Source organism: Phytophthora parasitica, assembly GCF_000247585.1.
Source record: "Phytophthora parasitica INRA-310 unplaced genomic scaffold supercont2.79, whole genome shotgun sequence".
Taxonomy (NCBI): domain Eukaryota; phylum Oomycota; class Peronosporomycetes; order Peronosporales; family Peronosporaceae; genus Phytophthora; species Phytophthora nicotianae.
In genome coordinates this window covers 84,098-96,199 of record NW_008649065.1, presented here as the reverse complement: position 1 = coordinate 96,199, position 12,102 = coordinate 84,098, and the positions used below count along the sequence as shown (strand labels likewise).

The 12,102-nt window shown below is 53.2% G+C and overlaps 6 protein-coding genes across 7 annotated transcripts in view; 4 read left to right on the top strand and 2 right to left on the bottom strand.

Annotated features, from left to right (window-relative positions):
* Positions 1-1,237, bottom strand: part of PPTG_18032 (hypothetical protein) — a 4,461-nt gene extending 3,224 nt beyond the window's left edge. The window contains exons 1-2 of the mRNA XM_008916094.1: positions 583-1,237; positions 342-507 (exon numbers count right to left, since the gene is read on the bottom strand). Coding sequence (XP_008914342.1) covers positions 342-507; positions 583-1,120 — 704 coding nt within the window. The 5' untranslated portion in view covers positions 1,121-1,237. The remainder of the gene's footprint in view (positions 1-341; positions 508-582) is intronic.
* A 1,426-nt stretch (positions 1,238-2,663) lies between these two features.
* On the bottom strand, positions 2,664-5,411 carry PPTG_18031 (hypothetical protein). The gene has a single exon (XM_008916093.1). It carries the CDS (start codon positions 5,383-5,385, stop codon positions 2,785-2,787), a length of 2,601 nt encoding a protein of 866 aa, XP_008914341.1. The 5' UTR covers positions 5,386-5,411; the 3' UTR covers positions 2,664-2,784.
* Positions 5,412-6,174: 763 nt separating this feature from the next.
* On the top strand, positions 6,175-6,288 carry PPTG_24284 (hypothetical protein; the record flags this gene model as incomplete). The annotated part of the gene is made up of 1 exon (XM_008916092.1): positions 6,175-6,288. The coding sequence occupies one exon, from the start codon at positions 6,175-6,177 to the stop codon at positions 6,286-6,288; it is 114 nt and encodes a 37-aa protein (XP_008914340.1).
* A 648-nt stretch (positions 6,289-6,936) lies between these two features.
* PPTG_18030 (hypothetical protein) lies at positions 6,937-8,979 on the top strand. Its single transcript, XM_008916091.1, has one exon. It carries the CDS (start codon positions 7,060-7,062, stop codon positions 8,746-8,748), a length of 1,689 nt encoding a protein of 562 aa, XP_008914339.1. The 5' UTR covers positions 6,937-7,059; the 3' UTR covers positions 8,749-8,979.
* Positions 8,980-9,968: 989 nt separating this feature from the next.
* On the top strand, positions 9,969-12,037 carry PPTG_24283 (the record flags this gene model as incomplete). 2 transcript variants are annotated; one of them, XM_008916090.1, is made up of 2 exons in its annotated part: positions 9,969-11,239; positions 11,417-12,037. In XM_008916090.1, the coding sequence occupies exons 1-2, from the start codon at positions 10,085-10,087 to the stop codon at positions 12,035-12,037; spliced, it is 1,776 nt and encodes a 591-aa protein (XP_008914338.1). In that variant the 5' UTR covers positions 9,969-10,084. The 2 variants fall into 2 exon arrangements, with proteins under 2 accessions (XP_008914338.1, XP_008914337.1); XM_008916089.1 differs by having other exon boundaries at positions 11,285-12,037.
* A 61-nt stretch (positions 12,038-12,098) lies between these two features.
* The window catches only part of PPTG_24282 (hypothetical protein), a 2,348-nt gene continuing 2,344 nt past the window's right edge, over positions 12,099-12,102 (top strand). The window contains exon 1 of the mRNA XM_008916088.1: positions 12,099-12,102. This exon is cut by the window's right edge and continues 2,344 nt beyond it. The gene's annotated coding sequence lies outside the window, so the exon portion shown is untranslated.

Sequence of the window (12,102 nt, the reverse complement as noted above, 5' to 3'; positions counted from 1 at the left end):
CCGACACAGGTTCGACTTCTGCCGATGAGGATACCGAATTATCACCACTAGCGTCACTCAATGACTGCATAGAAGCTTGATGATGATGATGATGATGATGATGCTGCTGCTGCTGGTGACGCTTCTGGTGCGCCTGCTGCATATAATTCCCACCGATAGCGCTCGGTGCGGATCCATACGCGACTGGAGGCCAATTTGGGTCATTGGATTGGATCGAAGGTGGGAAGTCGTCAATAGAGAATCCAATCATGTCACTATCCGGTGGTCTGTTGCACATCATTACCGAGTTACAAGTTAGTTCAGCATTAGCACTCATAAGCGAAATACCAAGCAACACGCACTCTTGGAGCAGCTGGTCGGGCGTGGGGTTCGATGACCCGAACGCGCTGCCAAAAGTCGCATTGGGATCAAAGCTAAAAGAATCCGAAATGGGCGTCGAGGAGTCAAAGGATTTGTGACGCTGCAGCTTCATCCATCGCTCGGTTCCTTTCTTTCTCTTGCTATTAGCTGTTCACAACCACATACATACTGTGTTAGCCGTTTCAGCACCAAGCACGAGTTCAAGATCGCAGGACGCCGCACCATTCATTCGGTTATACTCGGATTCCATATTGGACAGACTGGTGAATGATTGCGAGCCGTGGAAGCCGCGTCTTCCTCCGGACATCTGCTGCTGTTGCATTAAGTCCATGGGGTGCCCCATCACTTGCTGATGCGGGAACTGGCGCTGCGAGGAGTTCTGGTATTCCTGCTGGAACTGCAGCAGCATGTCATAGTTCTTGTCGTTAGGGAACGATGTGTCCTCAGATTGGCCCAATGCATCCATGAGTGGCTCCTGCGAGTCGAACGGGTAGGGCATGAGGCCATTGCCACCAGCAGTCCCGCCCATAAACTCGTCGGTGTCGTCCATCCCTGAGAATGACGGGCATGACGCTGAGTATGTAAGGCCCGCAGATCCTCCAGTGTCTTGGTTGGCGGTGTTCAGGAAGTTGTTGGCACCATGCTGTGCCCGCTCATCACTGGCGTCGGACGGGTAGAAGTTGGCGGACTCGAACAGTTCTGCGTCGGGCCACTCGCCGTTACCATTATGGGGCTGCGGTTCTTCCGGCCAGGCCATCATGGCGACGGAGGAGTGGATCAGGAAGAAGATGCAAGCGAGCGCAGCGAGGCAAAGCTAGGGGCTCTGCTGATTGCTGCTGCGCGGCTTGCGTTTTGCTTCTACCTGTGAATTTCTGAAGTGAGGGAACAGAAGGCGAAGAGAGAGAGGGCGATTTGTTAGAAAAGGAATCAAGACGAGAGACCTGTCTGGTCCCTTGTCCCCCAATTTGGACGCTCTCTCGTCTTGACAGAATTTATTGGTCGTAATTTAAATTTTGTATTACGATCAATAAATTCTGTCAAAGCTTTTTTTTTTCCAGATCCTTTCTGAACTGGTGCCTATTTCAAAATAGGCACTCGACGTCAGGAAAAAACGTTATTTCCTTTGCGTAATTTACAGATTTAATATAAAACAGTATTTTGCTAAAGCTGACCAGATGAAATCGATGGTTGTCGAGTTTCTCTTTTTGTGATAATATTCCAGAGCTTCTTTTCTGCAGTAGTGAGTGAAGTGGAGGAATTTGAATCGAGAAGCTGTATCGGTATTAACGGCAGTGTTTAAAACTAAACGGCCTGTTTAGTGGTAGACTTCAAGGCCGGTAGAGAGGCGGCTTCACCTTGTCGAGTTGTCCACTGCCAACAGCTTGATTCAGCAGTCGACAGCAGCGAGAAATGCAAGCTTATGGTATAATACTGCAGAAGTAATAGGCTCACACCGGAAAGGCACAAGCTATTACTTCTCTCTTTGAGCATCTGACAATTTTGAATCAAGGCGCTCTTTTATGGTTGTTTATAGGCACAACGAAACGAGCATGATACGACTTTTTTTTTCTTCACTCGCTGCTTCAGTTTTGCCTCCAAGCAACTACTACCTTTCGTAACTAGAGTTTCATCCATTTGACCTCGACGGCAAAGATCGCTTCTCACCAGAGGCGCCCCTGAGGCGTGCTTGCTTCGAGCATCTCTTGCTCGTATTGATAATTTGTACCACCTTGGTGATGGGACTCCTGTCAGTTTTTACCAAAAACGTTTTGGTCTGGTGTAAAACAGCCACGCGCGCTGTATGTTGCTCAACAACCAGATGTCAGTGACAGTTTACCGGAGACCAATACCTTGGTACTTCTCCGTGGCTCGCATTGTTGGGAGACATTCTACTGATAACCCGAATAACAACTCCATGACAGGAAGGCTAACCGGGGTAGCCCCTCTCATTCGAGGCTCAAATTTTGAGCTGATGATCTCGTCTCGCTGCTGAGTAGAAATGGCATTATTGGGCTGGTCACTCGACTCCCGCGTTTCTGGTGATGCAGCAGGGGCCCAATTTCAGTTCTGGAACTACGTTAACCCTTAATCAAGTAATCAAGCTCCAGGCTGGAACTTCGAAACCCAACGTGTTTTGCCAATCGGCTCTAAAGCTGGCGCTACTGACTTCGGATATCCCGCCGAGCGTGCCGGTCGTACGCTGCCGCCACGTGCGTGTGAGCAGGATGATCGATCAGGGTGCCGGACGTGCTGCCTTCAGATAGATACAGCACCATAAACTTCATTTCTGAACCAGAATCGCGTAGACCTTTGACAAAACAACTTGTATTAGCTAGTGTCTGGAATTATTCTAGTGTACGAGGCCCAACGCTGCTGGGGTCCAAGGTCTGCATGTACGAGTTAAATAACATTATGTTGATACAGTCACGCCACCCGTCCAGTCACCGCGCGCTCACCGCTGCTGGGGGAGTCGGACGTGAGCAAGTAGATGCTTCGTACGAGCTCAAGCTCGTTTTCTTCGTCGCCACGCATGCGCCGCAGCATCTCCTCCTCACCGGCGAGCTGCTGTTTTCGACGACGACGGTATATCAATATCATTGCACCTGTGATCAGCACGGCTCCGAGCACGCTCGTCACTACGATCAGAGCAACTTTGTAGCGACGTCTAGAACTTTTAAGTGCCGATATGCGGCGGATTAACTCGTCCGAGGTCGATCCCGACGATGTCGCCGATTTCTCGGAACTGCCGCTTTCGGTCAAGTCGCCGGCACTGCCACTGTTGCTGTTGGTCACCACAAGCACCCCGTCGTACGCGTCTTCCACGCCAAGCACTAACAGACTCGAAGTGTTGGAGATGGCGAGACTCGGTGTAGGCAGTGCGGCCATGCACGACATGTCGAGCGCAGTCAGGTTACCGCTGCTGCGCACATAAGATACCAGCACGCTGCGACCGCATGCGGCTCCATTCGATAACAAAGCCGATTGGACTACACCGTGCGTGGCTTTCGGAGCAACAAGGAGTGCTTTGTTATCGGCCTGAAAGGCGTTGAATAGCGCTGTGGAGTATTTGGGCGGCGAGAGTGCATCCAGTCCTCCGCTCAGCAACAGTACGCTGGTTTCAGACGGAATATCAAGTGCACTGCTGTTCGTCGAGTATGATAGCGTCCCGATCGACGAAGAGCTCGATGCTGATGAGTTGATGTTGCTACATGCGTCGGAGGTGTCGCCAGTGAACAAACAGTAAGCCTCTAGCTGAGTATATACTCGACCAGAACTGATGGTAGCGTCGGTGAACCGTTCCAGCAGCTCAGTTTGGTCGGGGGACGGCGCCTCCCATAGTTCACTGAAGGTCTGGATCGCAAACAGCAGTTCCGGGGTCTCTGCGTCGTTACCAGTTTCGAATGCTGAGTTCACAAACTGCGAGAGAAGCGTGAGGTCTTCGGAGCCACACCGATGAAAGCGGTAGGCAATTACAGGAATGAACGGCCACAAGGTCGAATCCATTATCATCACTCCAAGCAATTGGCGAAGTACATACGACGGCGGGGTCGTAGAATCTGTAGCGGAATTGCTGCTTCCGCTTGTATCGACTTCCGTGAGGATCATGGAGCACATTGAAGTTCTGTCGGCATCAAGTCGAGTGTACACTTCTAATAGTGTCGCGTTGAGCGTTGTGGTTGAGCTTAAATCGGAGAACATTTTGGAGCAATCTGAATCACCCTGGCACCAAACGAGGAACTCGTTGGCTACCTCTCCGAAGTCTTCATCACTTTTGGAAACTTGATTTGATGCTGTGTCTTCAAAGCTTCCCGGTGCACCGTCGAAAACGTAGCCGACGACCTGCGCGACACCCCATTGCATGAGCTGCTGGGCCACGAGTGTTCCGTAGCCGAGTGCATACACGATAGCCTGCGAATCAGGCTGGAACTGGCTGATAACCGCTTCGATATCCCGGGCAGCGCTGGCCAGCGAAAATGCACTGAGATTGGTGTGTCCCAAATCATAGAGTCGATTAATACAGACCCATACGTCGTTTGGATCTAGAACGCCATCGTTTCGGCTAAATATGGCCGTCTGCAGTGGAGATCCGTCGGATGAATTGCATGAGAGAGCTGTGCTATTACCGCTGCCACGCAAATTGAGGGTGTAGATGTCAGTGTCGCCACGCAGCTCTTCGTACAAGAGCGTCATCTGCAGTTCCGCTTCTTCACTTGTCTGGAAATCTGGTCGATCCGGGAGATACCAAACGGTTTGTGGACTTGCACCGGTGGCGTTTGTTCCAATTGCAGGTATTCGCTTGAATGATACGATAATGGAGGCGTTGGCGTCTTCCGTCTCGCAGATATCATCGTAGCACAGCGGAAGTGTCACGGCTGCACACTGCGCTGAGAGGTTATAAGCGCTGGCGACGACGTTGTCCAGCGAGCAGGCACCCCATTGCAATATCGGTGCGATGGGTTCGCTAGGCAAATCTGATGAGTCAGCATTACTGTTCGCATTCGCAAGGTCTTGTACGAGAAGCACCACCAGCGCAATGAGCAACGCCGTAGGAGGGACCAACGGAGAGTATCGACGCAAGACGCTGCGGGTGCGACCGGGCCACGGCATTGGCTCTGTCTGAGCTTGTTGGTGTCGTCGCCTCCAGTCCGCGATCTCCTCGGATGATACAGACAGCTCAATCAGCTGGTCTGTTGTCCTGGGTGGAGCTGCGCTCGATGGCTGTGGAAGTAGCACTTGGCTGTTGGCAGAACTTGAGTCGCTCTTGTGCTCGCTGGACGAGAAGGACGAGGGCAACGAGGAGCTACCTGCACTGGAACCACTGGGCATGGCATGGGCCTCGAGGATTCTGGCGCGCGGAGCAGGTTGACAATTGAGTTGAGGGCCAGTGGCTAGCCAACTGCCGCTGCTGCGGCGGGGGACGGGGTCAATCAGCTGTGCAGTGCCGGCATAGAGGAAAGCAGGTGGAGACACGTTTCTGCTACAAATGGCCGGGAGCTGCTCGGTTTCGCCGACAGCAACAGGCATGAGCGTTCAGCAAGACTGCATCAAAATTTTTGGAAGGAAGCACTGCTACAGCGGCAGGTCTCGTTGAGGAGCTACTGCCATGCCAAGAGTGACTTGAGTGAGTACGTTAAGGTCACCACTCGGCTCGTCCAGGAAAACCATTGACACTGAACTGTCGCCAGTGGTGATTTGTGTGTGTCCCGCACCGCTTCCTCGCCGTGAACGTGTCACAGTGTATAATTTAACACACGCCCAATTGAATTGAATGGTGAACTATGGTCTTTCAATGCAGTAACAAGCGCCGTAGCGACCGCAACTTGAAGGATCCGAGGTCGGAATAGCTCCGCGTCCACATTGAGATGGATAGCTTAACTGAACAACTGTGCCACTGTGGACCTTTTGCTGTTGACTACAACACCGTCTAACAAAAAATTATATGACGCTGATGCCGCCCGACCGAAGCCGCCGTACCCACCGTATGGGCGATTTCTCATGCGAAGCTGGGGAAGTGCCTGGTGACACTGAAACGTCTTGGTCCGTGAGGCTCTACGGTCGATGGAGCTCTTCCAGTTCGAGGGATACCGGGGGCCACAAGGTGCTTCAAAACATTGGAGCTCCGGTACTACGTGGGCTAAAAAAAATACTGATGGTGGATTTCTCGGTTCAGCAGCGCAGGTGAACAAACATCGACTTGTTCAGACAGGAAAGAGGTCGGACCGAGCATTCTTGACATGTGACTTCAACACACTCGTGGCTTGGGGCTTCGTCTCCGTCATATCTGTTGGTCATTTCCGGCCCCAATTAACTTTCATGGCGGAGCCAAGCCGCCTCGTTTCGGCTGCCGAAAGGCCATGCCGAATCGGTCACTGCAAGCGATTGGCTTGGAAGACCTCAGCGAAAGGGTATCGCCACGAACAGCGTTAGCAGTACATGTATCGACACGCGATCATGCCAAGTGTAGACTGAAGTGGTTGATGTCCGCTGTTGAAATTAGATTATGTTTGTTCGGATCTATAATAATACCAATAGCGGAGACATAGCGACAGATCTAGCAGCTCGAGCGCCAACCACTTCTTGCATGGTGTACTATAAGCGCAAGTTGCACCCTCGGCAGCTCAACCTGCATGGAGCGCCGCAAATTTGCCAGTCGTCATTGGTTTGAAGCCATCAGAGGAAAGGCTCGTACGCACAATCTGTGAACGTGACCCAATACTGCATACGAACGACGCGCAATCTGATGCAACGCCTGAAGGCTGTCGCACTGCAGCGCACTGTCTACTTCTCGAGCTGCTCTGGACCAGAGCCTCTGGTAGGCACAACGTGGAGTACATTAGGGGGCGCTCTTAGGATACGTGAACTTGATCGCTGCACGAAGTTCATAACGAAACTGAAATCTTGAAATCCTACAGGCATTTCTTAAATTTGGCATAGACGAGGCTTGAAAAGATTTCTTGAGCGGCTCGGGCCAATCAGATTGGTCTGCTCCGACTTTAGCCCAATCAGCGTGGGCATCTCTGACGACACCATTCGAAGGGTCGCACTAAATTTGAGAGAAATTACAGAAAGATTTCTTCGATTTTTTTGCCTGCTTTCTCGCACCTCCTACAAGCTGCGCTGGCGCGGCTGATGGACGTCTGCCACTCCACTGCTGCGCGCAAGACAAGATCTTGACGTCTAGCCCACGCACTACGACAAATGGCAGCCGAGATGGAGCAGCAACGCGCGCCTGAGCTGGCCGTGACCGGGCCCGAGAGCAGCCCGCGCATGGCGCCTTCTGTGTTGTCGTCCATGATGAAGGTCGCGTCAACCATGGACGAGAACAAGCCCGTCGCACCCGCGGAAGTCTCCAAATCCGGCCTGACGTGGCCCGATTCGAGTCTCCAGCCGCTCCGTACCAAACCTACAACGCCCGGAGGCTCCAGTCTCAAGGTGGAGACATCACCCACCGTCGTCCACACAAGCAACACCGTCGCAACAATCGACGAATCTGGACTACCAAAACCCAGCGATGGTCTCCCGGTGCCCAACATGAGCTGCGACTCTGTCTCGCCTGTGTCCCCCACCGTTATGAAAGACCTGCAGTTCGACTCGAGATTCATCTCCGACGCCTGGTCCTACGAAGCCCCGCAAAACATGTACGCACTGTTGACGCAGCCCGCGAACCAGATGGATCCTTTGGCGGGCGGAACGGGTCTTGTGACGCCGTACATGCAGCTACAAGCCCAACAGCAACACCTCCAAATGCAGCAACAGCAACTAGAGCAACAACTGGAGCATGGCCTCCCGCTTCAGATGTCCCCCATTCACGGGTCCAGTTTGTCGTCACTGTACATGTCTGGAGCCCCAATGGGTATCAATCCTCATCAAATGATGATGCAACAACCGCCAAATGCCTCGGGGATGAATCCTGGCTACCCTCCGACGCCCACCGCTGTGACCCTCAGTGACATTATGGTCTCGAGTGACCCGAGCATGTTCCTAGCTCCCAGTAGCAGCCCAACAAACATGATCAAGCAGCCAATGATGCCACCTATGCCACACACTGGCGGGGTCATCAATGTGAAGGATCTGACACTCAACGAGTTACGTCCGCACTTCAACAAACCAATGGCAGTAGTTGCAAAGGAGCTGGGTGTGTGTATCACGCTGATGAAGAAGATCTGTCGTCGCAACGGACTCGTCCGGTGGCCACACAGACGCATTCGTAGTCTTGTTAATCGTATCACATCGTTGCAAGTGCTGGCAAGCAACGCAGCAGGTGCTGAGCGGAAGCGTTTCCAAGGTCAAATTGCCGGTCTACGCGAAGAGTTATCAGCTGTGATCCAGAACCCAAACGAGAAGAGCCGCAAGGCACAGACCGACGCCAAGGTTCCCAGTAAGGTAGAAAAGATGATTGTCACTGAGGTCAAGGACGAGTTTCCAGTTGCCCAGATCACGGACGAGATGGTGGGTCCAGCGGAGATACCTATTGACGACGAGAGCAACGGCAACGATAACATTCAAACAGACAGTGGCGCTGCCAAGAAGAGGAAGAAGATGAAATCCACAGCGACAAAGACTGAAACCAAGGAAGTCGTCGGAGTAAAGCGCAACGCGATTGTTGAAAACGAGATCTCCCGAACGAAGAAGCGCAAACCATCCTTTGGCCTTCATGCGCACCAGCCACCGCCCATCAAGATCCCCCGACACGACGAATTACCCTCCATGACCCGTTTGCGTAGTCAAAGTGTACCTGAGAGACGACTTCGCGGAGATCGACGACACGGACGCGGACGGGATAAAGGCACCGGCGCGAGCTCCACAAGCGTACGACCATCCACCACGACCCACCGAAACGGCAGGCGTGGCTCCATCTCGTCCATCTTGAACGACATTCCTGAGTGAGTACGAGTCTGAAGCATTTACCAACCAACACTTCTCCCGCTGTAGCTCCACTCACACGACGAGCCTGCAATGACCATAGGAGCTAGTGCCTGTAAACAGAAGATACACATACGGAGTGCAGGCCATAATCTTTTGCCGTTCATATTTTATGAAATAAATACCCACGATACATTGGCGTGAGATGGTATACGAACCGAGCTTCAAGTTGCAACCGTGAACTTCGTTTCGGAGGTCGATGAGAAGCGACTGTCGAAGTTTGACGCTTTCTGAATCAAACGCTATCGAAGATAAATGTGATATCTTGTCCGCCGTGCGATATTTCTTAGTCAAGTCGATATCACGTACCCGTATTCGGCAGGGGGCACCATCAAGGATGACTTTCGGTTTTGTTGATCCAAAATCACTTCCAAAGCTGCACGTTGTGAGTGGAGACCGCGCATAGCTGGCCCATGCACCGTGAACTTTGTTTCGGAGGTCGATGTGAAGCAACAAAAACGCAAGTCATCCTTGATGGTGCCCTCTGGCTAATACGTGATAATGACTTGACTAAGAAATATCGCACGGCATCAAACTTCGCCGGTTGATCCAAATCACTTTCACAGCTGCGAGTTGTTTTGTTGATCCAAATCGCTTTCAAAGCTGCGAGTTGTGAGTAGAGTCCGCGTATAACTGGCCCAGCGGGGCTGGATATTGAGTGGCTGTCGCCACTACAACGGCAACTAGCCGTTGGGGCATTGCTGGCTGCCATTTATTTTTCTGTCGTGGTTAGTCTCTAATAAATTCCAAAGCTGCTCCAGCTCGGAGCAATGTGCCTGACGCTCGTGCTTCGTCTCCGCTACTACACGTTTAGACAAACAGTCTAAACTGTACCCAATGCCGATCGCCCATATTTACTTAAGTAGTAGCGACAGTTAGTTTACAATAAGCGTAGTGATTGAGTGATCAGTGTCAGCAAGAAACTCAGATATCACATCCAACAGGGACTGCCTGTGGTTGTGTTCATAAATTGCACAATCAACCACGTTGTTACGAGGACCAGAAAGCTTAAAGCTCTATACACATTTTTAAACCTAATCGTATCAATTATGGATCTATATAAAATGTCACGTTTCTCGTAAGCATGGCGAACAAAAGCTTCTAACGGCACCGTTTTCTTGGACTTTAAACTTATTACATATTACAGGTGTGGTATACCCCGGCTTGATTCTGCGATTATTTGCCCGTTCGGGAACCAAGTTGGTTCGTGTGGAATGCACCGACTGCCGAAGTGGCCGCGTCACTTTCGATTCCGAGCGTTTTGCCACTCATTTGTTCATTGCCACGTTTTTAGCGAGGTATGCAACTTCCGCTCGTGCTAGGCCTCGCGGCGCTGGGCATGCAGCGTGTAGCCGCACTGGACGTGAGTGTATGCGGTGACGCCACCTATGCGCTATCAGAGTCCAGAGGAGCCCTGTGTTCAGGTGCGGGTTCTGCACCTGCAGGCACGGCCTGCCCACTACGAGGCGACGTGGCTGTGGCAGACTGTCATAACAATCTCGCATCCTATCTGGACGGGTCCTGCGTCGCACCCGAAGACGCTGAATGCCGCATCGTCACTGGATCCACTTGGGGTTGTGTGTTGCCGTCCGTTGGCTGTGGAGACGAAAGCAGTACACCAGAGGCAACACCGGCAGCGACAGTGCCGATTGAGGAGGACGGAAGCTGCCCGACATGGGAGTTCGATGGAAAGGACGACGTGGTGGAAAGTATTGACACGAGTTCTGCCTTCGATGGCAACGAGGACTATGACGAGAGCTGGTTCACGCAGACCACGACGGTGACGGAGCTGTACGACTGCGGAGAAGTACCGGACACTACCGAGGCCCCGGTCACGAGCGCACCCGAGACCGCGACGCCGGCGACACAGACTCCAGTGACGGCGTCCCCGCCAACCGAGACGCCAGTGACGGAGCCTCCTTCAACCGGAACTCCGGTCATCGAAGCCCCGATAACGGAGTCACCAGTGACGGAATCTCCCTCGACCAAGGCCCCACCGACTGAGTCTCCATCGACAGAATCGCCAGTGACTGATACGCCGGGGACAGAGCCCCCAGTGACGGAGACGCCTGCTCCTGAGTCACCTGAGACGGAAGCACCAGTGACAGAGTCTCCAATAACGGAGAACCCAGCGACCGAGCCTCCATCAACGACGTCGCCGACTACTCCAGAGCCAACGACGAAGACTCCATCGACGACGACGCCTACTACCTCGCAACCAAGTACAGAGACTCCGTCAACGACGTCGCCCACTACTCCAGAGCCAAGCACAGAGACTCCATCGACAACTTCGCCGACAACACCACAGCCAAGCACAGAGACTCCGGCGACAACTTCGCCAGCTACTCCGGAGCCAGCGACGGAAACTCCAGCGACAACAGAGCCATCAGCGCCAGGGCCAACGACGGAAACCCCAGTGACGACGGCGCCGGGGACTCCAGAGCCAACTACAGAGGCTCCAGTGACGACGGCGCCGGGGACTCCAGAACCAACTACAGAGACTCCACCGACTGCGCCGACAACCCCGGAGCCAACGACGGAAACCCCAGTGACGACTGCGCCGACTACCCCGGAGCCAACGACGGAAACCCCAGTAACAACGGCGCCGGTGACGCCAGAGCCAACTACAGAGACTCCAGTGACGACGGCACCCGTCACCTCGGAGCCTACTACACAGATGCCTTCAACTGATATTCCAGTAACTCCATCTACGGAACCAACCCCAGCACCGACGACGGAGGAGCCTTATACGCCAGGCCCGACCACGGACGAACCAACGCCGGCACCGACGACGGAGGAACCCACGCCAGCTCCTACAACGCCCGAGCCGACACCGGCACCGACGACGGAGGAGCCTTATACGCCAGGCCCGAAGACTCCTAAGCCAACTCCAAGTCCAAAGACTCCGAAACTCTCTTCTCCCTCAAATAATTCGAAGCCCCCGTACAACCAGGGCGGTCAATGGCAGTACCAGCAATCTGAGCAAACGGTGGAGTCCACCACAGCTTATACGAGTGGAGGGGAATCTCAGACGGTGTCGTTTGCAGCAGCAGACAGCGCTGACTCGGCTAGCAGGGACAACTCTGAAGAAGTGTGGGTTGCTGTCATCGGCAGCTTTGTTGCGGTTGCGGGTATCGCCGGTGTGGCTTTATACGCGAGAAAGAAGCGTCGCCGCGAGAACAGGGGGCTCAGTCCCACTAACGAGTACGCCATGCACCCGATCGTGACACCTCAATGGCCTAGGACGGATTAACTAAGTAGTGTTCATATGTAGCCGTGGTGAAGTTTAACCACTTTATCAGTAGCAAGTCACAAATC